This window comes from Talpa occidentalis, unplaced genomic scaffold (genome assembly GCF_014898055.3).
Source record: "Talpa occidentalis isolate TD23 unplaced genomic scaffold, MPIMG_talOcc4v2.1 talOcc4.10, whole genome shotgun sequence".
Classification (NCBI taxonomy): domain Eukaryota; kingdom Metazoa; phylum Chordata; class Mammalia; order Eulipotyphla; family Talpidae; genus Talpa; species Talpa occidentalis.
In genome coordinates this window covers 15156074-15182222 of record NW_023600993.1, presented here as the reverse complement: position 1 = coordinate 15182222, position 26149 = coordinate 15156074, and the positions used below count along the sequence as shown (strand labels likewise).

The 26149-nt window shown below is 38.4% G+C and overlaps 1 protein-coding gene and 1 pseudogene across 7 annotated transcripts in view; one reads left to right on the top strand and one right to left on the bottom strand.

Moving 5' to 3' along the window:
• Positions 1-25922, top strand: part of EFHB (EF-hand domain family member B) — a 46316-nt gene extending 20394 nt beyond the window's left edge. For all 7 annotated transcript variants that reach the window (XM_037524891.2, XM_054691567.1, XM_054691518.1 and 4 more), the window contains 7 exons: positions 308-391; positions 951-1018; positions 4383-4537; positions 13182-13389; positions 23278-23490; positions 24810-24991; positions 25597-25922. In XM_037524891.2, the coding sequence (XP_037380788.1) occupies positions 308-391; positions 951-1018; positions 4383-4537; positions 13182-13389; positions 23278-23490; positions 24810-24991; positions 25597-25770 (1084 nt within the window). In that variant the 3' untranslated portion in view covers positions 25771-25922. The remainder of the gene's footprint in view (positions 1-307; positions 392-950; positions 1019-4382; positions 4538-13181; positions 13390-23277; positions 23491-24809; positions 24992-25596) is intronic.
• On the bottom strand, positions 5967-6238 carry LOC119237430 (60S ribosomal protein L36a-like; annotated as a pseudogene).
• Positions 25923-26149: the final 227 nt, after the last annotated feature.

Sequence of the window (26149 nt, the reverse complement as noted above, 5' to 3'; positions counted from 1 at the left end):
TTTTAGTAATTTTAAGAGTTACACTTACAATATTGATGTTAACATTTTGATTTTGTTTACTGAAAACCATTTTAAGTCTGCTTGTCTATTCTTTAAGCTTTTACATTAAATTTATATATGATTTTATAATAGAATGTAGATAGAAGAATGAGCACATGAACTTTGCATTTTAGCAAAAAATTTCTTTTGAAAGCAGATTTGTATTTTGACGGCCAAATAATGCTAGAGCATTCGTCGCCAAATGGATATTTGATAACCAATAATACCTTAGGTAATAAAGATATCTGACTTTTTTCTAACTTTATAGGAAAAAAGGAGCTAAGATTGTATCTAAGAGAGTGGATGATTTCAAAGAAAAGTTTCAACATAAACTTGGAAGAGTTTTAGATCCGTAAGTTAATTAAATTCAAATTGATAGCGTCTTTGGATGAAATTGATAGTGTCTTTGGATCATGTCTTATGGGAATGTTGGTTTATGTTCTATTAGTTTTTATCTATTAAATAAGAAAGTTATTCTTTTGTGTTAGGAAGGAACTTTATTAGCTTATATGGAGCTTGGGGTTCCAGGAAAGTATAGAGAAGTACTTAAGGAAGAGGGAGGGAGAATTTTGGGTAAAACTTTATTTCTGGATATCAGAAAGTGAACTTACTGAGTTACATTTTTCTCTCCCTTTCCTGTCTTTCTCAGTCTCTCCACATATATCTCTCCATAATTCTGCTTTGAACATACTCTGTTTTTTCTTTTTAAATTTGAACTATGAAAGCCAGTAAAGGCACTCAGACCATTGGTAATGTGAGTTTAGACAAAAGACATATTGGAGAACTTCTATTGAATCTTCACAGTTTGGTTATAGGAGAAAATATAGGCCATTAAAAGTATGCAGCATATGTTTTAGATTCCAGGGATGCCATGTGGTTGGTATTTTGACTAATGATATTTTTTTTGATAGCATTGCAGAAACAATGAATGTTCCCCCAGACCACACATTTGGAGCCTGTCTCCGTCCTGAAGAATACGGTAAATATACAAACTTTCTCTTAATAAAACAATAAAAAAATCTTCAAAAAGTAATGCAATTAAGGTCATCCTCTCCTTGTCTGAAAGTTTCTATTTTTAAAACTTTAAAATGTTACTTTAACTTTATTGAGAAAAATACAGCACAAGAAAAAAATGATTTTTCATATTATATGTGATACAGGTGCAGTTCAAAGTCCTTGTAATGAATACCTTCAATGCAGTTGAGGCTCTGAATTTTATTTAGAAAATAAATATGACCAGTATTGAAAAAGTCAAATCAAAGGAAGCAGCTTTGTAATTAATTTAAATATTATATTAGACTTTTGCTACTCAGGATGTGGTCTGTAGATGGACAGTAAAGGAGTCTCCTCCAAGCTTCTTAGAAATGCAAGATCTCAGGTTCCGCTTCAGCCCTATAATTAGAAACTGCACTTTAACACTATTTCCAGATGAATTGCAAGCACATTCGAGTTTGAGAAAGCACTGTATTCTACAATCACATAATTAAGAACCACTCCTCCCACCAGCCAATCGTCAATCAACCAGACCATAAAGGGACAGCTTACTAGGTTTTTGTTTTTATTTCTAGGCAATCTAAACATCAGACATTCAAAGGGAAAAATATGCTAAAGCTTAGTAGAATTAGGCTATAAGTCAGGAGCTTTCAAAATGCAGTCTGCAGTCTACTTGCATTAAAATCACTCAGGGAGCTTATTAAATATGCAGGTTCTTGGGACCCATGCCCAGATATACTGATTTAGTAGTTTCTTATGTACACCAAAGTTTAAGAACCACTATTGAAAATGTTTTAGCTAAAGTCTACTCACTGACAAATAAAATAAATATTGATTGAGCTTATTTCACATTGGAGCATCATTAATTGTCACATTAAGAGGTTGTATTTTGCTTTTTTTTTTTTTTTAAATGAACTGTTAAGTGTTTAATGGATGCATTTTAGAGGCTCTTCATACCTGTAGGAGGGGGCAAGGGGTGATTTTGTAAGCCCATCAATCAGCCTGAAATATACACTGGTAATGAGGGTAATCGCTTCCTGTTTGAGGGCAGGCTTCATGCAGGTGGGTACTCTGACTTGCTGCCTACTGTACTTTTGAGATGTAGCAACAGGAGGTTTTCTACCAATAGCATGAATCAATGAGTTCAACACATAGTTTGTCATTTTAATACCATTAACAAATTTCTTCTTAGTTGATCCACATTATCCTAATAAATTGATAAGATGCTATTATGAAATGAAAAGGAAGTCTACAACAATAATTTAAAAAAAATGTAAGTATCACTATCAGTCTTGGTGTTGCATGGCGGAACTATGAAAGGGGATTATAAATCCTTGCTGGACATTTTCTGGAGCTCATGGATGGATGTGGATTAACTTTAGTGTCTAGCCTTTTGTAATTTCTCTTGGGGGATCAACTAATAGCATCTATTCCTTGGAAAAGTCAGCATTTGCCTGTTTCCTGCTTCCAGGGACATATTGGTTTCTATATGGTCCTGTATTCTCCCATACTCTTGCTTAGGAAATAAAGGTAGTGACACAAAGAATGCTTCATCCCTAAGGGCTTACTGATTGTGCTAAGAGCCTCCAAAAAGAGTTCAAAGGCTTACCCAACTCCCAGAATGCACTAGGGCAGAGGCAACTTTAAGGAGCATCTAGGGCTGGTGGACCATGGAGTATCATAGGAATTGGTTGCAGGTGAAGTATAATTGCTGTGCCTTCTCAATTTTTCTGACTGTCATGGTGTGGCAACTAGGTCATGGGTCTCTAGCCAGAGCTTATACTCCTGACTTCAACTCTGTAGAGATGACTTTTGAGTAATTGCAAATGAGTTGACATGAGCTTCCTAAATATTCTTTCAGTCAAGGGCAGGATAGGGTATAATCATATGTCTCACCAATCAGGTAGTTACACCTGTTGGAGTTGTAGTGGGAAAACCAGATGGAGTTGCAAAAACAACCACTCAAATGGTTATCTTTGGATGTTAGTGGAGAGTGATGGCCTCTGAAGGTAAAAATAATCAACCAAGGGCTATCCCATAGAAAAGGGAGAACCTGTTATACATAGTAGCCATCCAAAAGGTATCTGGAGGATGAAACAATGCTTAAAGATCATCCCTTAATCATCTTTATTTCCCCTCCCAGATCCTTACTTTTGTTTTGACCACTTTTAGGAGGCTTTGATGGTAATTGGCCCCATTACAGATGATCTTGGTTTGAGGCACTTGTCCAGCTCCTGAAACCAGTAATAGTTGTGGAAATTTCTGCCTCAGGGTACCCTTAAATAGAAGACTTTATCAGAATGTGTGTCATTAACTTCTGATTTTATAATAAGAACCTTAAAAGTGCTGTGAGTACCTATTAAAAGAGACACTTGATAGAGACTAATGCGTACAGAGTAGGAATCAGCATTAGTGCCTTGCACTGCAATTAATGTTATGATTTCAGTTAATCCTCAGGATACTACAGTGACCTACAAGCATAATCCTACCCCCAGAAAGCAAGAAGGGAGGGCGTAGGCCAGAGGGAAATGATGATGTCCATCAAACCACCACATCTAATGCAGCATGGTCAACTCAAGTCTGATCTTGTTAACATCAACATGCAAGGAATGTTTTCCAAAAAAGAATGTCAAGGAATGGGGTTTTAGGCTGTGTGTGTGTGTGTGTGTGTGTGTGTGTGTGTGTGTATGTCATAATTCAGGGAAGTTTCTTTACAATATGAAGGACAAATAGAAACAGAGAGAGGTAGCATGTAGAATGGAGAGTTTACTTTTTTTTTTTGGAGAACTGAGTTCCTTGCAGGTCAGGACTCAGCTAGTGGAGCTGAGGGTCAGGGCAGGTGTCCTGGGCTGCTGATGGAATAGGGAGAATCAGGACTGAGAAATGGGGATTTGATTGATATCCAGACCAAAATCTCATATTAAGAGGGGGTAGGGATTTTGAGTATTCCAGAGGTTCAATCAACTCCAAGGCACACAGAGTGGCCCCAACGTATATTCAACCCCAACTTCCAGATTCTCAGCATCGCAGATAAATGTCTGCTTAGAGGCAGCCTGGAAAGGCCTTTGCTGTCTTAGGAGTTAACAGCTGATGGGGCTGATGATTCCTCCACAAAAATTTTGGGAAATTTTTTTCCCCAAAATTTGTTCATTGAGTAGAGTAGTTACATAAACAAAAACTAATTTTTGTCAAGTACTCTAGTACCTTTTTAGCCACAAAAATTTCTGTCATGCTGCATAATGGTGATCAAAGTTAGGTATGAGGTTTTTCATTCTTGCAAGTTGCTAGACGAGAATATGACTGGCAAATTTAAATTCACATAAAAGACTTTGTTTTCCCCTCATCAATAGGAGCTGGTGATCTCATCCATAATAGACGTCCTGGTGAATATCTTCGAGGCAAGGATAGACAGCGAGCCCTGATTTCAGCAGTTCGACATCACTTTAAGAAAGTTAACTACCAAAACTTTGACACCCTGCTGTCTGCCTTCCGGCACTATGATAAGGCCAGTAATAATGCAGAAAATTTTGGTCTGTGCGTGGGCTCACATGTCCCAGCAGGTTGGTGTAGATCAGGGATGAGCAACCCTGGCCTGTGGGTCAAATTCAGTCCACCACCAGTTTTACATGATTATTTGTTTGAAGTATGATCTATGGCTGCTTTTGCATTGCAAATACAGGTTGTAAAATAGAGATTTAGTGGCCTACAAAACCTAAAATATTTATTATCTCACCCTTGACAAAAGGATATGCCAACCCCTGGTGAGGATCACTGGTTGCCAAAATGTGATTCTTGTACCACCTTCAGCATCACTTGGGAATGTGTAGAAATAGATCTAAGGCCCATGCCAGGACCTTAATTAGCAATTTTGGGCTGGGACCCAGTAATTGTGTTTTTATAAGCCCTTTTGGACGGTTTTGATGCACATTCATTTGAGGACCACTGTTGTAGATGATTATACTATAGTACCAGCACTGTGGATCCCAGGGAGTCTCCTGGTGTGTAGATATAATCTCTACCATCAATCCAGGTCCACCTCAGGCTTAAAAGATCCCTTTCTCTGGGGAGCAAGATAGGGTTTTAGTTTTGAGAGAACAAAATCTTTTAATTTCAAGCTATTCTAAATTTTATCCTTTGATAAAGTCAGATCAATTGAGGGCTGTATAATTACCTTATTCCATTTTAGGCCATCATAGAATTGCTATTACTAAACTGCACTGTCTTGAGCTTACAGGAGGGAACACTATCATAGAAACTGCTTGTGAAACGCGACACAGTTTTTCTTAATATGTCCACGAAACATGCTTTTTGTCACATGCATCCTCTTTATAAAAAAACCCAGTTTTTCTGAAAGTGAAAACTTTCTTCCATCTAAATATCTCATTTGTTTTTACCTTGCAAACAGCGTGAGTTTTGTGCTGATTGTGCATACCTTTTTGACTTGGCCAATGAAACACATCTAATTTGTGAGTGTGATCTTATATATTTTACATGCTATTTTAATTTTATTTGTTATTTTTTAAAAAGATTTTATTATTTATGCATACAAGAGCTGGGTTATAGGCCAGAGGTTCAGGGGGTGAGAGGATTCACCAAAGGCAGAGTGGGAGACAGAACAGGCTGATTGAAATAAACTGCTGAGGGCAGCAGCGGATGAGACAGGAGAGGTCTGCTGCACCATGTGGCTTAGCTCCCTGGCCAGCTCAAACTCATGCTGCAGTGGCTGGCGATAGCTTCAGAGCACTGAGACTTAAACCTTTGCATGGCCAGGGAGGCCCTATATGTTATTTTTATTTCAGTTTTCACCTGATCACCCCCTCCCCATCCTTTTCTTTGCCCTAATTTTCCCACTTTTGGGGTTCTATTTATTTTTTAACATAACCTCAAGGTTTTATTATCTTTGTAATAAACAAAAGATGAAGCTTAGAACTGGTTCATTTGACCCTTCTCCTCTTCTCTCCTCCCAGTTGAAAATGTTTATGTCTTTTAATAGTCAACATTCTCTTAGCTCTATAGTTGGGCTCAACACAATCAGTCTTCAGCCCAGTTTTCTTTGTAGAAAATTGGCTTGTCTGCCTACCATGGCCACTCTGCCTCCCCTGGGCATATAGAAAATCCTGACCCTTCTTGAACTGTGTCACTTATGGGGTTGATGCTTGTCACACTTCTTACAGGAAGTCCAGCTGCTTGAAGGTGCACCCACCATACTTCCCAGGACACTATTGCATAGAAAACTGTCTCTGTTTAATTGTACTTACTTTTGTAGGCAGACTCAAAAACCACTTTAGAATGAGTCTAATGTAAACAAATAAAAGCTCATAAATCAACCAGTGATGTTGCAGTGTATTCTAACTGATTTAAGAAGAAAAATTAGCAGAGTAATTGAGGTTTAAGAGAGGATAATATTCCTGTCTCTCTTCCAAATGTGACTACAATTTTGGAAAAGTTACACTAAACTTTTTTTTTATCTGGAAAAAAACTTGATTCATTTTAAACTTTTTTTTTTAAATTGATTAGAGGCTTGTGTGCCTGCATTGTACTGAAGTTTGTCCTAATTATGTAGGGACAGCTACACTTTTCACTAAATTGTATTTAAAGAAAATGTAAGTAATTTAATAGGGGAGCCTCTGAATTTTTTAAACTAGAGATCAATTGGTGTTTTACCAGTATACATGAGTCTTCAGAATTAAAATAAGTATATATATATTTTATTATTTTAAGGGTTTTTTTTTTCTGGAAAAAAATCCAAACTTATATTTGTATAAATATAAAAATTGCTAATATGTATAACTCTTGTGAATTTATAGAAAATGCTTTTTTAGCATTACGCTTATTACAAATATGGTTGGGAGATATTCTCTTTAAGGTTTTTCTTTTGTTAATTTGCTCAATGCAATCATGAATAGGCAATATATATACATAATATTGTGTTAAAATTATATTTAATTTTGAATGAATAATTCTATTTCACCTCATTTTCCTACAACTTTTTTTTAAATTAATAATAAATTTTATTTTTATATTCCCCATACAATTTCAACCCCCCCATTCTGACCCCAGTCCCTCCCCTCCTGCCCCCCAACCCCCAAAAAAGTGTCTCTGGTTCATAGTTTTTTGTTGATTTTGATTTTCACTTTCTTACAGTTATTCATTTTCCTGGTCCCTTATTTAAGTTTTCTAGATTCCTGCTATGAGTGAGACCATCCGGTATTTTTCTTTTTCTTTCTGGCTTATTTCACTGAGCATGATCCCTTCCAGCGCCATCCATGTTGCTGCAAATTGCATGTGTTTATCTTTTTTAAATGCTGAGTAATATTCCATGGTATATATGTACCACATCTTCTTGATCCAGTCATCTATTTTTGGACATCTGGGCTGTTTCCAAAGCTTAGCTATTGTAAACAGTGCTGCTATAAACATAGGGGTGCAGGTGCTCTTTGGAATTGATGTTTCTGTGTCCTTTGGGTAAATACCTAGGAGTGGAATTGCTGGATCATATGGAAGCTCTATGTTTAGTAGGTCCAGAAATCTCCACACAGCTCTCCATAGTGGTTGGACCAGTTTGCACTCCCACCAACAGTGAAGAAGAGTTCCTTTTTCTCCACACCCTCGCCAGCATTTGTTGTTGCTAGTTTTTTTAATATGTGCTATTCTCACTGGTGTGAGATGGTATCTCATGGTAGTTTTGATTTGCATTTCCCTGATGACAAGTGATAATGAACATTTTTTCATATGCCTGTTGGCCATTTGCATTTCCTCTTCAGAGAACTTTCTTTTTAGCTCTTCTGCCCATTTTTTGACTGGATTATTTTCTTTGTTGTTGTTGAGTCTCATCAGCTCTTTGCAGATTTTTGTGATCAGTCCTTTATCATTAGTGTTGTGTGCAAAAATGTTCTCCCAGTTGGTGGGGTTTCTCTTTGTTTTTGTTATTGTCTCTTTTGCTGTGCAGAAGCTCTTTAATTTGATGTAGTCCCAGCTGTTTATCTTTGCCTTCACTATCACTGCTTTGGGTGATGTGTCTGTAAAGATGTCTTTGATGTGCAAATCACGTAGTGTTTCGCCTATATTTCCTTCTATATATTTTATGGTTTCAGGTCTTATGTCTAGTTCTTTAATCCACTTTGAGTTGATTTTTGTGTATGGTGTGAGGTAGTGGTCAAGCTTCATTCTTTTGCATGTAGCGACCCAGTTTTTTAAGGGTTTTTTTTTGAAAAAAAAAATTTGTTTATCCTTTTTATGGTTTCAGGTCTTATGTCTAGTTCTTTAATCCACTTTGAGTTGATTTTTGTGTATGGTGTGAGGTAGTGGTCAAGCTTCATTCTTTTGCATGTAGCGACCCAGTTTTTTAAGGGTTTTTTTTTGAAAAAAAAAATTTGTTTATCCTTTCTTTTAATTGTGGTAGCATTAGGATTCTCTTCATCAGGTAACAGCACTGAAGGTTGCCTGCCACTGGCTCACCCATAATTCACCACCATAGTCCGTTGTGCTTCCTTCCCTTTTTGCTCCTACCCCTCCTGCCTTTCTTCTCCCCTTTGGATGCTTCAGTTCTACAGAGAACCCCAGTTCTCAAGGGTTAGCTTTTAAGATGGTCTTTCTCTGGTTTCTAGTTTGGTTTCTCTCTACTCCACTTTAAAGTAAGTAGATTTTAAATTTTAATCAAATTCAAATATCTTACAAAAATGTTATTGGGGGAGATTTACTTACTAGTGATATAAATAAGAGAATCTACTACAATACATAACACTCCATGCTTAAAAAAAAAATCATTTTCATTTTAAATGTAATTATAGGCAAAATGATTATCTTAATAGCTGTTGATTATCTTAGTGAACCACCGGGCACATTCCTTATGATAAAATTAAATAAGCAGGGAGGAAATTACTGAGAATTATTTAATGCTGATATACCTTTTAAATAGTTAACTTTTAATATGCACAATTTAGAGCTCAGTGTCCTTGAGGAGCTTTTTTTCTGAGAGGGTAATAAGATTTTGGTCTTTCTAGTATAGCTGTAGGATAATTTTTGATGATTTGAATCTTACATTGTTGGATACCCAGATTTAATTTAATGGAAAACCAAAACAAAACAGAACAAATAAGCTGCTGTTTCCTAAATGAATCTTCTTAGATGATAAGTTTAACTGTTATTTATGAAACACTCAGCAATACATCAATCATTATTCTAGATAATACATAGACCTTCCACTCAGGGAAATGAAAATCTAAAGGGTGGAAATAAAAGGCGTGTCATGTTCTGGAATCGTCATGGCAGAATCCCCAAATTTTCAAAATAGGTCTATATAATTAACCCTGAGTCTTTTCATGCTCATTATTATCAAGGAAGTAACTGTGATGGAATGACCCCTTCCTGGGCACAGCAGCATTCAGTAACAAAATTGCTTTACTAAAATATGTGAACTAGGAGCTGATGAGGAAGGTAGACAGCTTTGAGAAGGCCATTCCAAAGCTCAGTGATACCAGACGACTGTGAGGGTTGGAAGCAGGAAAGGCTCATTGAATACCTTGACTGACAGGTCATTGTTGAGTAGCTTTTATTGCCATAAGGCATATCACCGTCAGACTGAGAACGGGTAGGACAGCAAAACACATGACTCAGATTAATTTCATGGGCCATACTGTTATGACAGGAGCCAACTGACTGGAATAGCAATTCCATTAGTTGAATATGTGTCACAATGTGATGCACCATCAGTGTGTCTGAGTGGGACAAACGTTTCATGTGATCACTCTGTCAGGAGCATGGGGGCAATGCCTGGTGCATGCTACACCCTCCTTACCCTGAGACTAATAGGTCAGCATTTGGCAGCAGTCACAAGTTTGGCATGTGATGGTAGCCAGGGGTGGAGAGTGCTTTACCTTGTACCGTGTCTGAAATGGTGGCTGTGTTGTCACGTCTGGTGCAATGACGTATCCAGGCAGCAGTGTTGGTGATCTAGAAGGTTCGGGCTCAGCCAGAAGCTCAATCCCAGTCATTCTCATCAGAGAATATACCCTTGTTGTGGGTGTTTATACTAATATCCAGGTAGTTTAATCAGCAGCCATAAATTTGCTTCCACAGTTTCTAGACTCAAAAAAAGAAATGTCTTTAATTTTCCAAGTGGAAAAATTAAAAAGATAGGCCATTGGCATCAGTCCCAGAGTCAATGAAAATATAACAGTTTTATCTAGTGGAGCATTGGCCAGTCATAAGAATAACCTTAAGTTCTGCCCAGCAAGTAGAGTGTCTTCCCATTTTTTTGTCCTTCAGAGTTCTCCCTGACACTGAAAGACAGCAGCCCAGTGAAGAGCACTGAGTTTCATATTAGTGAATTAGGCCCAGGACTTAGGGAAGCCTCTGTGAACTGAGGGTTCTATTGAGCCAGTGGCTTTACTACAGATGGCAAGGTGAATAAAAACATGACTTTTCCCCCAAAAGGATTGTTCTCTTTTTTTTTTTTTTTTTTTTTTTTTAAAGATTTATTTGTTTATGTATTTATACAAGTACTGGGTACAGTCAGAAGCGTGGGAGGGTGAGAGAATTCACAGAACCAGAGCAGGGAACAGAGCAGGCAGAAGGACCGAAGTACACTGCTGAGGGGTACACTGCTGAGGGGAGCAGCGGGCAGCAGGAGAGGTGTGCGCACCATGCGGGACCCTCCTCTGGTGACCAGGGAGCAGCCGGGGATCGAACTGGTGCAGCAGAGGCTGCGGGCAGCTTCGCAACCCAGCGCTCAACCGCTGCGCCACCGGGGAGGCCCAGGATTGTTCTCTTTTTTTCATGTAAAGCTGAGATGTTACTAGGGCCTTGCTGGGTGGTTTCTTGAAGATAACATTACCTCTTCACAAATGAGACTTATTGAGCCCTTTATACCTTGTTAGTTACTGAATCCAAGTTGGCTGACTTCAAAACAATGATCATATGGAGAGTCACAAGACATTGAGGCATCAAATGTTCAGTTTCAACAAGAGCTCAGTAACAGGCAAATGGAAACTGATAACCAAGTTAGGAAGGCAGTGAGTCCTAAACTTCAAGACACAAGCCCAGTGGAGGTTGCATCTTTTTTGTAGATGTTTTCATTGTCAAAGCCATAACAATAGGGCCTCCCTGGTGGCCCAAGGGGTTAAAAACGCAACCTATGTAGCTATCTGCAGCCACGCAGCACAAATTCCATCCCCAGCCAGGGAGCTACCCACATGGTGCAGCAGACCTCTCCTGACTCACCTGCTGCTCCCCTCAGCAGTGTATTTCAGTCATTCTGCCTGTTCTGTTCCCCACTCTGTCTCTGGTGAATCCTCTCACCTCCCATACCTCTGGCCTGTACCCCAGTTCTGTATGCATAAATAAATAAATCTTTTAAAAACAAAACATTAGCCATAGACTTGTAGCTCAATGGGGGTTTTAATAGTGTGGTACTAGCAATTCTCTACATGTGACCTCTGGCAGTTATGAATGTTCACAATACAGCCATGTAAAGCGTTAATACCAACTATGCATTCAGCGGTGTAAAGACCATTACCTGAGTCCAGGTATTCACCCCTCACCTCTTGGGACTAAGTAGGATGACGACTTTGGCACCCATATCTAATGAAGCCATCAAAGTTTGAGTCTCCAACCCCTATAGTTCCAAAACATACTTAGACAGATGCATATGACCTTTGGTTAACCTTGGGGATAGGGTGATCTTGGTTGCACATCTAGGCTTCTTTCTCCTTAAAGCAGCTGAGGTTGAGGTATGGGGGATGGAGAGATCAAGGGTGCAGAGGGACAGAGTGGCTGCACTTGCTATGTGTGGTGATTGCCTGCAGCTGACTGGAAACGAACCGCCAATGGTCTCAGTCCACACAAAACCTATATTCAGCAGCAAAGTCACTGTTGCTGTCATTATCTGTTTCAGTTTTGGGACCTCTTGATTCAAAGGCCACACTCCACATTGTTTTTGAACTGAGTCTGTGGTGTTTGCGTTTTTTTTGTTGACTTGGTCTTGCAGCAGAGACTTTTATAAAGGAGGCTACTTTCATCCAGGGCTTGTAGTTCCATTGTTAGGATATGTTTTAAACTCATTTTCTGTTTCAACATAAGAGTTAGAGACATGTTCTAGGGTTAAGGGCATAACCACAGGAATTTTTCCAGAATTCATTGGGCAAGTTCTCATTCTCCAGGGTATCACCTTCATCAGCATTGTAAATTCAATCCTGGGCCTAAGAGCTGAATACTAGTCAATGAGACATTTATGGTTTCCCTGGGGAGTTTGTCAGTCTTGGAGAAACTCTGAAAAGGCTTAAAGGTCCTTTTTTGCAGGCAGGACACACTGCAAAAATATTCAGGCCTTTTGCTGTCATTTCCCCATGGATTTAAGGTTGACTTGCTAAACTACAGGAAGGGGGCTAAATGGTAAAATGTCCCAGTTCCTGCTGTCCTTCCTTAACAGGGACTATGTTTTCTGCCCCTCACCTCCCTAGTGAATCAGCCAGTTTCTGCCTAGAGCCTTCATAAATTTCCCTCATTTCACATTCTGTGTATGTGTATGCTCCTGACTTTATCGTCTGTAAACCCCCTCTACCTTCTGCCTCCTCCCCAACAAACCTTGCAGTTACCAGGATGAATCTCACTGCTAATTGTTACAATGGAGGCTGGTTGCCAGATCAGTAGCACTTCCCTCTTGCCCAGAGGAGTGTTGGCAACACCAGGCAACTATTTTAAATCCACTTCCCTGTACGTGACCTGCCAATACCTCTCCAATTTCTCCAGAGGTGTGGAAAACTTTGAAAGCATGGAAAATTGTAGTGATCTGTGACATGGGCACTGGTCAAATGAAATATCAAGCACATATCATGGTTAGACCTGCTCTTTCACAGCGTAAACACATGATTTAAAGACAAAATTTATTTAAATAAAATTTAAAAGTCAAGATTTTAAATCCTATGATTCAAAGTCACACCCTACTCCAACTAAGTTGAAATTACTGTGGACATATCAGGTTGACACGAAGAGCACCAATTTCACTTAGTATTTCTTAGTATTTAACTCCTCTTACGTGAAAATTCTTTGAATTTATATGATAGAACTCTTTTCTTAAACTAAGTAACAGATGTTGCATAACTCTCCTTTTGAAGACTGCTCATTTTTTCTTTCTCTTTTGTGTCCAACAGAAGGGAGATGGGATGATAGATAAAGATGAGCTTCGGGAAGCTTGTGAACAGATCAACTTGCATTTAGATGAGAAACTCCTGGACCAGCTATTTGAGTACTGTGATGTGGATAATGATGGACTGATTAACTACCTAGAATTTGCAAATTTTCTGACCTGGAAAGATAAAATGCCTCCTCAGGAATCTGAAAAGAGGGTCATTATTACAGGTATTGAATTTTAAAGAGTTGCTAAATTTTCAAACGGACTATGATATTTTCTTTTTTCTGGGAGCTCAACATTTGTGAACTTTAATATTATATATTTTAAAGCATGCACATATGTACATATATTTATTTGTTTATGCCTAGAGTATCTACAGAATGATAGGAAAGAATTTGATAACATTTATTATTTCTAGGAAGGGTAGTTGACAGTAAGGGTGGCCCTGAAATTCATTTTTTCCCTAGTATTTTTGCATAGTTTGTATTTGTGACAATGCATTATTCATTTAAAAGAAAAAAGTTAAAAGTGAAAAAAAACCTTACACTGAAACCCCAACTGTAAAAGACAGTTCCACAGAAAGTTGTTTTTATTTTTTATTTTTTTTTTTTTTTATTTTTTTAAAGATTTATTTATTTATTTTTTTATTTATTTATTTTTTTTTTAAATATTAAATTTTATTTTTATATTCCCCCATACAATTGCAAACGCCCCATTCTGACCCCAATCCTTCCCCTCCCGCCCCCCCCCAAAAAGTGTCTCTGGTTCATAGTTTTTTGTTGATTTTGATTTTCACTTTCTTATATTCATTTTCGTGGTCCCTTATTTAAGTTTTCTAGATTCCTGCTATGAGTGAGACCATCCGGTATTTTTCTTTTTCTTTTTGGCTTATTTCGCTGAGCATGATCCCTTCCAGCGCCATCCATGTTGCTGCAAATTGCATGTGTTTATCTTTTTTGAATGCTGAGTAATATTCCATGGTATATATGTACCACATCTTCTTGATCCAGTCATCTATTTTTGGGCATTTGGGCTGTTTCCAAAGCTTAGCTATTGTAAACAGTGCTGCTATAAACATAGGAGTGCAGGTGCTCTTTGGAATTGATGTTTCTGTGTCCTTTGGGTAAATACCTAGGAGTGGAATTGCTGGATCATATGGAAGCTCTATGTTTAGTAGGTCCAGAAATCTCCACACAGCTCTCCATAGTGGTTGGACCAGTTTGCACTCCCACCAACAGTGCACAAGAGTTCCTTTTTCTCCACATCCTCGCCAACATTTGTTGTTGCTAGTTTTTTTAATATGTGCCATTCTCACTGGTGTGAGATGGTATCTCATGGTAGTTTTGATTTGCATTTCCCTGATTACAAGTGATGTTGAACATTTTTTCATATGTCTGTTGGCCATTTGCATTTCCTCTTCAGAGAAGTTTCTTTTTAGCTCTTCTGCCCATTTTTTGACTGGATTATTTTCTTTGTTGTTGCTGAGTCTCATCAGCTCTTTGCAGATTTTTGTGATCAGTCCTTTATCACTAGTGTTGGGTGCAAAAATGTTCTCCCAGTTGGTGGGGTTTCTCTTTGTTTTTGTTATTGTCTCTTTTGCTGTGCAGAAGCTCTTTAATTTGATGTAGTCCCAGCTGTTTATCTTTCTCTTCACTATCACTGCTTTGGGTGATGTGTCTGTAAAGATGTCTTTGATATGCAAATCCCGTAGTGTTTCGCCTATATTTCCTTCTATGTATTTTATGGTTTCAGGTCTTATGTCTAGTTCTTTAATCCATTTTGAGTTGATTTTTGTGTATGGTGTGAGGTAGTGGTCAAGCTTCATTCTTTTGCATGTAGCGACCCAGTTTTCCCAGCACCATTTATTGAACAAACTTTCTTTGCTCCAATGCATAGTCTTTGCTCCTTTGTCAAAGATTAGTTGACCATAAATCTGTGGGTTTATTTCTGGATTTTCTATTCGATTCCATTGGTCTGTATGTCTGTTCTTGTTCCAATACCATGCAGTTTTGATGATTATGGCTTTGTAGTATAGTTTGAAGTCTGGGAGTGTGATGCCTCCATTTCCTTCTTTTTTTTTTCAGTAGAGCTTTGGCTATTCGGGGTTTTTGGTGATTCCATATGAATTTCATCAATAATTGTTCTATTTCTTTGAAGAATGCCATTGAGATTTTGATTGGAATAGCATTGAATCTGTATATTGCTTTTGGTAGGATGGCCATTTTAATAATGTTTATTCTTCCAATCCATGAGCAGGGGATGTCTTTCCATTTCTTTGTGTCTTCTTCTATTTCTTTTAACAGTGTTTTATAGTTTTCTTTGTATAGGTCCTTTACCTCTTTTGTTAGATTTATTCCCAAATATTTGATTTTTTTTGTTTCGATAATAAAAGGGGTGGTTTTTTTGATTTCTTCTTCTTCAGATTTATTGTTTGTGTATAGGAAGGCTACTGACTTTTGCGTGTTGATTTTGTATCCTGCCACTTTACTGAATTGATTGATGAGTTGAATTAGTTTTTCTGTGGAGATTTTGGGGTTCTCTATGTATATTATCATATCATCTGCAAATAGTGATAGTTTGACTTCTTCTTTTCCTATTTGGATTCCTTGGATGTCTTTCTCTTGTCTTATTGCTCTGGCTAGGACTTCCAGTATTATATTGAAAAGCAGTGGTGAGAGTGGACATCCTTGTCTTGTTCCAGATCTTAATGGAATTGCTTTCAGCTTTTCACCATTGAGAATGATACTGGCTGTTGGCTTGTCATAGATGGCCTTTATGATGTTGAGGTATGTTCCTTGTATCCCAAGAATTTCAAGGGCTTTTATCATGAATGGGTGTTGCACTTTGTCGAAAGCTTTCTCAGCATCTATTGATATTATCATATGGTTTTTATATTTCTTTTTGTTGATGTGTTGGATAACGTTGATTGATTTTCGGATGTTAAACCATCCTTGTGCCCCTGGAATGAATCCAACTTGGTCGTGGTGAATTATCTTATGGATACATTGTTGGATTCTGATAGCTAAAATTTTATTGAGGATTTTTGCATCAGTGTTCATTAGGGAGATTGGCCTATAGTTTTCCTTTTTTGTGTTGTCCTTATTCGGTTTTGGTATTAGTGTAATATTGGCTTCATAGAACGTGTTTGGTATTGTCCCTTCCTTCTCAATTTTTTGGAAGAGTTTGTGAAGGATAGGCACTAATTCGTCTCTGAATGTTTGGTAGAATTCATTTGTAAATCCATCAGGTCCTGGGCTTTTGTTTTTGGGGAGGTTTTTAATTACCATTTCAATTTCGCTGCTTGTAATTGGTCTGTTTAGGTGTTCTATTTCTTCTTTATCTAGCTTTGGGTGATTGTAGAGTTGTAGGAATTTGTCCATCTCCTCTAGATTGTTAAACTTGTTTCCATATAACTGTTCATAGTAGTTACTGATTATTCTTTTGATTTCTGCTGTGTCCGTTGTGATTTCTCCTCTTTCATTTATGATTCTGTGTATTTGTGCTTTCTCCCTTTTTTCCTTTGTGAGCCTGGCTAGGGGTTTGTCTATTTTATTTATTTTTTCAAAGAACCAGCTCTTGGTTTCATTGATCTTTTGGATTGTTTTTTTAGTTTCAATTTCATTTATTTCTGCTTTGGTTTTTATTATTTCTTTTCTTCTACTGGTTCTGGGGTTTTTTGTTGTTCTTTTTCTAGATCTTTGAGCTTCGAGATTAGGTTGTTTCTTTGAGTTCTTTCTTGTTTTTTGATGTGAGCTTCTATTGCTATATATTTTCCTCTTATTACTGCTTTTGCTGCATCCCATACATTTAGGATATTGGTGTCCTCCTTGTCATTCAATTCAAAGAATTTTTTAATTTCTTCTTTGATCTCCTCGTTAGTCCAGTGGTCTTCCAGTAATGTGGCTTTTAATCTCCATGAGGTAGGATAGTTCCTTGCCTTCTTTTTATGATTTATTTCTAGTTTGATGCCTTCGTGGTCAGAAAAGATGGTTGGTATGATTTCAATCTTGGTGTATCTGTTGATGTTTGTCTTGTGCCCCAGTATGTGATCGATCCTGGAGAATGATCCGTGTGCGCTTGAGAAAAATGTGTACTCCGTTTTTTTTGGGTTTAGTGTTCTATAGATGTCTGTTAAGCCCAAATGCTCTAGGTCCTTATTTAGAGCTTTAGTTTCTTTACTTATTTTTTGTCTTGTTGATCTATCCATTGTTGATAGTGGTGTGTTGAAGTCTCCCACTACATATGTGTTTTCTCTGATGTCTGTTTTCAGAGAGGACAACAGTTGTCTGATATATTTTGGTGCTCTTTCGTTTGGTGAGTATATGTTAATGAGTGTTATTTCTTCTTGAAGTATTGTCCCCTTAATCATAATGTAGTGACCATTGGGGTCTCTTTTTATTTTTTTGAGTTTGAAGTCTGTTTTATCTGATATAAGTATAGCTGTTCCTGCTTTCTTTTTTGGCCCATTTGCTTGTAGGATTGTTTTCCATCCTTTGACTTTGAGCCTATTTTTATCTTTTCTAGCTAAATGTGTTTCCTGGAGACAGCAAAAGGTTGGGTTTTGTTTCTTAATCCAGGCTGCAACTCTGTGTCTTTTTATTGAAGAGTTTAGTCCATTTACATTTAGAGTTAATATTGATATGTTAGCATCTGTATTTGCCATTATGTTTGTCTTTCCTTTGATTTTATTTATTCTTTTAATAACTTTTTTTTTTTTTTTGGTCTTCTTTCGTTGTTATTCGTCCCTCTGAGGTTCTGGCTTTAGGATTCCTTGTAGTATTTTTTGGAGTGGGGGTTTAGTCGCAATGAAATTCCGGAGTTTCTCTTTGTCTGGGAAGGTCCATATTCTTTCTTCATGGAGGAAAGAGAGCTTTGCGGGATAGAGTATTCTTGGTTGGCATCTGTTTTCTTGGAGTCTGTTGACTATGTCCCTCCACTCTCTCCTTGCCCGTAATGTTTCTTCAGAGAAGTCTGATGTCAGCCTGATTGGCTTTCCTTTGAATGTTATCTGTTTCTTCCCTCTTGTCAGCTTCATTATTTTTTCCTTGTCCTGGATTCTTGGGAGCTTTACTATTATGTGTCTTGCTGTGTTTTTCCTTTCGTCGTGGAAGTTTGGTGTTCTTCTTGCTTCTTGTATATCAATTTTCAGCTCCTTCTTCTCATTTGGGAAGTTCTCTTCAATTATATCCTGAATATTTTCTCTGTTCCTACATCTCTCTCCTCTCCTTCTGGAATTCCTATAACTCTTATATTTCCTTTCCTCATGGAGTCAGATAGTTCCCGAAGTCTTTCTTCATTCTTTTTCCTTCGTACTTCTCTTTCCTTTTCTGTTTTGGTTCTTTTTATTTCTGTGTCTTCAAGATTACTTATTCGTTCTTCCATTTCATCTATTCTGCTTTCATTGCTTTTCCCAGAGTTCTTTAGTTCCTCCATTAATTCTTTGATCTCCTGCATTTCTCTTACTTCCCTCTTTAGGGACTCAATTTCCTTCTTCTGATCTATCACTTTTTTAATCATGGCAATTTTAAATTCTCTTTCTGGAAGGCTCAGAAGTTCTTCCAAGTTGCTGTCGTTGCAATCTGGGGAGTGGTTTTCTTTTTGTGGTGTGCTTCTTTCCTGAGGAGTTTTTAGGTTGCGTGTGGTTCTTCTACTCCCTACTGTCTGTTTTCTAATTTGTCGTATGCGTTGGGACACTGTGTTGCTCGGACTGACTGATATCTTGGGTGAACTTCTCCGCTCTCCTCTGGCTCTTCCAGGAGCCATCTCTGTCTTCTGGGGGAGCTTTCTGCTGGTTTTAGGCAGTTTTTACTGAAGAAATGTCCCTGTTCTCAAATGGCGAAGCGGGATGCAGTCCCTGCGCCTCCAGTTTCAGGCACACTCTTCTGCGCACCCGGTCTGCCCCGGACGTGGGTGCCTGCTCCCTCTGTGGGCTCAGACTGCTGGTCGGAAGGGGCCTGGCGTGGAATAACTTCCCGGCTGGCCACTGGGTCCTCCAGAAACCTTCTGCCCTTTTCAAGCAGTCTTAAGAAATGTCCTGTTTTATAGGGTGTTAGTGACTTTTTTTTTTCCTGGTCGCTAGGTGGCGCCAGAGATCTCTCCTATTGTCCTTGGGGGGCTGTTTTTCGCCTCCCCCCACCCCGTGGGACAGAGAACAGAGCAGGAATGGTAGGGTACACCTCAACAGCTTTGGGGTGCTGTGTCTGCCTTGTGCCCCACCGTCGTGGAGAAACCACGCCCCGAATTTTCGTGCCCCGGGTCTCAGTTCAAAGCCCTCAGTTCCAGGACGCGGGCTGTAGCCCAGTTCAGTGGTGCGGGAATGGCGCCTTTTGCACCGCTCCCGTGCCTGGGCGCCTGGTTCCTGCTCACTCAGGGAGGGACCTTCACCTCAGTGAGGGCCTCCGCGCGTCTCCCCGCAAGCCTAGGTCGTCTCCCCGCAAGCCTAGGTCGCAGGCGCGGGGACCTGGGCAGCCGCGATCCAGGTCTGCACTTGCTTTTCAAGCGCGCCGAGCGAGCCGCTTTCCCGCGCAGGCTTACCGGCAGCCCGGGCTGTGTGCGCGTCTCCCGGGGTCTTTGTTCTTCTCTAATGGCGCCCGGAGCCGTTAGCTCGCCGCCGCGGCGAATCCTGCAGGGTTCGCCTCAGCTCCCGTTCACGGGGTGTGGTGGCTGCAATAGTTCCTTTCCACTCACGGTCCCGCTTGCTACGTCGTTTGTTCTTGTTGGTTGTTTTGGTTTGTTGTTTCCTCCTCTCTGCCGGTTGGAGAATGCCGCCTCACCAGAGGGGAAGATGGCGCGCAAGCTGCAGGCTGAGAGATGGTGATCAGAAAGTTGTTTTTAAACTGTTGTCTTAGCTCCCCTCCCCCAGGAAAATCAATAATAAAATTGAATTTGACATAAAGAAAATCTGATCTTTTAATTTTGTTAGAAAAGGAAAAACGATAATTTTGTTGGCTCAAATATTTTCATGCTAACTTGCTGTACCATTAATATAACATTAACAACATATATAGAAAGAAAGATATGTGTGTACATCTCTCTGTATTTTAAACACAGCTAAAATCACAGTGAATGAACCACTTGACATTTTAAAATTTGGCTTTCAACTGGGTCGCTACATGCAAAAGAATGAAGCTTGACCACTACCTCACACCATACACAAAAATCAACTCAAAATGGATTAAAGAACTAGACATAAGACCTGAAACCATAAAATATATAGAAGGAAATATAGGCGAAACACTACGTGATTTGCACATCAAAGACATCTTTACAGACACATCACCCAAAGCAGTGATAGTGAAGGCAAAGATAAACAGCTGGGACTACATCAAATTAAAGAGCTTCTGCACAGCAAAAGAGACAATAACAAAAACAAAGAGAAACCCCACCAACTGGGAGAACATTTTTGCACCCAACACTAATGATAAAGGACTGATCACAAAAATCTGCAAAGAGCTGATGAGACTCAACAACAACAAAGAAAATAATCCTGTCAAAAAATGGGCAGAAGAGCTAAAAAGAAACTTCTCTGAAGAGGAAATGCAAATGGCCAACAGGCATATGAAAAAATGTTCAACATCACTTGTCATCAGGGAAATGCAAATCAAAACTACCATGAGATACCATCTTACACCAGTGAGAATGGCACACATTAAAAAAACTAGCAACAACAAATGTTGGAGAGGGTGTGGAGAAAAAGGAACTCTCCTGCACTGCTGGTGGGAGTGCAAACTGGTCCAACCACTGTGGAGAGCTGTGTGGAGATTTCTGGACCTACTAAACATAGAGCTTCCATATGATCCAGCAATTCCACTCCTGGGTATTTACCCAAAGGACACAGAAACATCAATTCCAAAGAACACCTGCACCCCTATGTTTATAGCAGCACTATTTACAATAGCTAAGCTTTGGAAACAACCCAAATGCCCAAAAATAGATGACTGGATCAAGAAGATGTGGTACATATATACCATGGAATATTACTCAGCATTCAAAAAAGATAAACACATGCAATTTGCAGCAACATGGATGGCGCTGGAAGGGATCATGCTCAGCGAAATAAGCCAGAAAGAAAAAGAAAAATACCGGATGGTCTCACTCATAGCAGGAATCTAGAAAACTTAAATAAGGGACCAGGAAAATGAATAACTATAAGAAAGCGAAAATCAAAATCAACAAAAAACTATGAACCAGAGACACTTTTAGGGTGGCGGGGGCGGGAGGGGAGGGATTGGGGTCAGAATGGGGGGGCTGCAATTGTATGGGGAATATAAAAATAAAATTTATTATTTAAAAAAAAAATAAAATTTGGCTTTCAAATGTCTGTTTAATGAAGAGATACTTTTTGATATTTGTAGGCCTAATTTTCAGTTCCTTTATCTTGATGTATAATGAATTACTAAACCATTTCCTTACTTTGAAATTTAGATTGTTTCCAGATATTTTAAAACGAATATGGGTTATAGCAACTATTATCTCTCGAAAAGTTTTCTGTTTTTAATTCTCTCTTATTTCTTATGAAAGTTATCATCCCGGAAGGTCTCTTTCTATACATTATCATTTTACTTTTCTAAATGAATTACAATTTGTACTTTTATCAGCCAAGGTTGTGAGAAGATTTACTTTTACTTGATACCATAGTGCATAGTTTCAAACATTCCCGTTCCTGTAACTGAGTTAACAGAATGACACATTGTTTGCTTTACTTTTCATATCTTGATTATTAGAGAGGATTAATCTTTTCTAAAGCATTTTATACTTAAAAAATTTTTCTTTTAGACTATCTCTTCTAAAAAGTAAAGATAGTACTGTTTTTACTTTTATTCCTGGGTTATGGCTTTCTGCCAAAGAAAGGTCTCTCTACTCCCATCCTCCCAAATCAAATTTTGGGCTTTGTTGATGATGTCAGTCTTTTTTTTTTCCCCAATAGAAAACAACTTAAATAGAATCAGTGTGCAATACGGAGAGAAGAGAGAGGATATAGTTTCCCAATAAAACACCCAAATAACTCATGCTACCCCTAGTAGGTTAATGCCTCGCTAAACAGGCTTGGCCCAAAGCAGGGCCACTAAAGGCCTGAAAACTTGCCCCAAGTCTAAGGCACCTTCTGGTGGGGACCCACAGGAAAGGGCAGAAAAAGAGCAAAATCAAAATCCAAGTCAAGATAAAGGCTGAACCATTTTTCAAACTTTGTCCAGATTTCTGCTTTTGGTGGAGGGGTTGGGGTTGGTGAGCATCCTAGAGGATCTGGAACACTGCACCTGAATGCTTTTACGATAATGATTGGCATGAGCTGAACGGGAGTGCAGACTTAGACAGGCTTGTCTTTCTGGTTTGCCTCAGGTCCCATCCCTCTCAGATACCTGGGCACCGTTTGGACTTTGAAAGTCTTGCTTGGACTTCCCCAGAACCAGAAGCAGTTTTCTGGAGCGTGAAAGACCACAGCGCCCTCTAGTGCCAGCTATGCTGTTATCAGCTCTGTGAAAAAGATGTCTGGGGAATTTACTGCTGGGTTTCACAATTGCCTCAGCAAAGTAAACCTGCAAACGAGGACAGAGTCTTACAATTTGTTCCTCAGAATTGTCTTTTATAAATTGATTTGTAGGGAGTTATTTATAGAATGGGTTCCTGAGTGAGCAGTGAGTTCTTATTGCCTCTCCAAATGTTGCAATACCTAGGTCTCTTCCCCACAATCAAGTATGTGTGGAATGTACAACTCCCATCTGTGCGTGTATTTTCTCCCAATTCTCCCTCTGGCTGTGTCCAAGGAACAACTTTGGTAGGCTTGCAGTGTAGCTAAACATGAAAATAAGCTCCACTTTTAAAAGAATGGAAAGAAAAATATAGCCTCTCATTTGGTCTTTCAGATTTAAAAGCTTCATTCCATGGTATATGAGTGGAGCGGTAAAATGAAACATTGGACTACATTCACACTTCCTGGCACATGTCACCGGCCTGAGCTTGCTTTTCCTCAGTGGGGTGCTGGCATCAGCTGAGGGGTGCTTAACCCAATTCAGTTCTACTGGCAAAAAGATTAAATGGGAAAAGTGATTTAGTTGCACAACAGCAGGCACCAATTAGTAACTTCTTCCTGCCTTTCTTTCACTCTTTGCTTAAAGGTAGTCGGATAGACTGTACAGAACCTACTGAGAAGAAATTTGAAAAATGTGAACCAACACTCTTGATAAAACCTGAAGACATTGTCATTAAAGAACCAGGGAGCTCAGAAACAACTCTTCGGACACTTCTGAGGCCAAGTGATAAAGTTTCTAATCACTATAAGACAACTTCTTCTGAGATCAGTGCGGTTGTAGGAGGTGTTCCTTCTACTTGTGAGTATGTGACATTATTTGTCCAGTTTTACAGGGATCAGCAAACAGACACAAAAGGTCTTTTGTCAATTCTCCTATTTTACCCAGCCTCTGTCTTCTATAGACTATAAATTTCTCAAAGCCTAGGACTTTCATTCAATTCTGTATGGTATGCATTTCCTGGTCTCAATAACTATAGACTGGACTGAACTACCCATGATGATCCAGGTAAAATGATTCTGTCTGTTATTAATGAAATTGAAACCGTGATCTGTGAGAACATTGAATGTCAAACCTGGTAGTAATTTGGTCTTTAGGAAGTGTTAGTGGACTTTTGAACAAAGTTATCCTTAGCTCTCTAGTTAGCTGCCTTTATGTATTTGAAGAGCTCTTCTGAAACTATTCTCTGTATCTTCACCCTCTGCCCCCATTCTTATGCTAGGACTGCCTTAACACAAATCACAAATTGAATGACTTAAAGAATAGAAATTTTCCATTTCATGGTCTTGGAGGTTAAAAGTCTGAGATCAAGGTGCTGGCAGGGTTGGTTCCTTCTGAGGGTTTGAAAGAGAATCTATTCAGGCCCTTCGTATTTCTGGTTTGCTGGGAGTCTGGTACTATTTTGTGTCTGCTGCACCCCATCCACCTTTGCCTCAATCTTCACAGTGTTCTCCTGTGTGGGTGTCTCTGTCCACATGTTCCCTTATGTAAGGATGTCAGTCTTATAGGGCCAACCCAGCACAGTATCCTCTTAACTAATTATATCTGTAAGACCCTATTTCACATTCTGAGGTGTGAGAGGTAAGGACTTTAATGTATAGATCTGGGGAGCATACAATTATATATCTCCAGATTGAGCATGACGAATTTTGATTCTTTAGAAAGATTATTTTATGTTGCTCAAGATCACTTCGTTAGACTAAAATCATGGTCAAGGATTTACATTTTTTCTTAATTGGATTTTATAGTCATGCTAAACATTCTGGGAGAATGTTTAGTATTGCTATTCCCTTCAGAATAGTGCCGTGTCATAGAAATATAGTGGGAGTGATACATATTTTAAAATTTTTAGTAGCCATTTTTAAGATGAAAAACAGGTAAAATTAATTTGAGTGGCATAAGTATATATCTCTTCAAAATCTTATTTCAACTAATAAGCAATATAAAAACATTTTGAATTTTTGATACTGAATCTTTGAAACTCAGTGTGTGTTTTACACGTACAACATCTCACTTCAAACTAGCCATATTTAAATGCTCACTAGCCACATGTGGTTGGTGGCTGTTGTGTTATACAGCTCAGTTTTAGACTGTCTCTTCCTTGCTCATTGATGTCCTAGGTTATCCCATCTGTGGTGTCCCAACCATCCGGTCTGACATTCCTGTCCCCAGAATTCGTCGCATCAGCGATAGGACTAATTATGGTGAAGAGGGCAATGCCTATTCGTTACTATACCCTACTGTCTTTGGTCACAAAGGAGTGTTTGAAAGAGACTTCTTCAAGACCAGATCAAAAAAAGAGGTACAGCATATTATTTCAAAAGCGATGAAGGAAACGCCAACTTTAAATAAATACCCAAAGATAGAAATGTTTATTTATCAAGAACTACTTTTTTAGATGTTTTAAAGCTTGAGTTTTTAAATTACAAAAGCTGTTGGGATCCTCAAAGACAGAATTCTTGAGGATAATGTTCACTTTGGTTGTGATGTCTAGGTACCATTCTTGAAATAGAGTTTATGATAGGAAACATTACTTGCACATTGTATATGATCCATGTATAAAAAGAAAAATATTTTTCCAAGACTGGATGGAACTCAAATTAAGCAAGTCTTTTATCTTTACTCTTACTTTTCTTACTTGAATTTTGCTTCCTCTCTGTACAATCATCGGAAACATGTAGAGTTGAAAGTCACTTTATATATTGGCTACTTTAAGTATTCTCATTCATATAAATAAAATTGTTCATGAGCCAAATGTACTAGAATCTTGATATTTGCTCATTATATATAATGAGCACATATATAACTTATTAGGGATAAACAGCCATAGCCTTTGATGTTTTAAAGACATTCTTATGATTCAAATTTAAAAGCATGTGAATCTTAGTCTGTCAATTTTTTTTCTAGATTGCAGAGATATTATGTAACATTGGTGTCAAGCTTTCTGATGAAGAATTTGAAAATGTATGGAATCTTGCATCAAAAAAACATTATAGAGGAGAAGTTTGCATTGAGAGTATCAGAAATGTTCTAGATGAGCTACAACATGCAGACCGGATTAAATGTAAACCAACCATGTGATATTCTTGGAGTTCATTCATTTAAACAAAAAATTTGTTAAATCTTTGTTCATTTTAAAATGATTGATCATTCTGGTTTTACTTATTATGTTAAAATTCAGCAATCACTGTGATAGGACTCATATGCCTGTATTGTGTTGCAAATAAATTAGATTTTGGATTTAAATTTTATTTCATTGTTTTCTGTAAAGTGCCAAAAAACTTGAGAGCCACTTGGCACATGCCTTTAATCTCATCAAAAGCATGGTTCTGAATGACTTTAGAAGTTTGTAATGTTTAGTTTGCCTAAGAATTTTTGCATTTTAGTTGTTTGTCTGAAATTCAAAGTCTGGATTGTGGTGCCAGGTTCATCAATGTGATGCCTTTAACATTTTGTTATT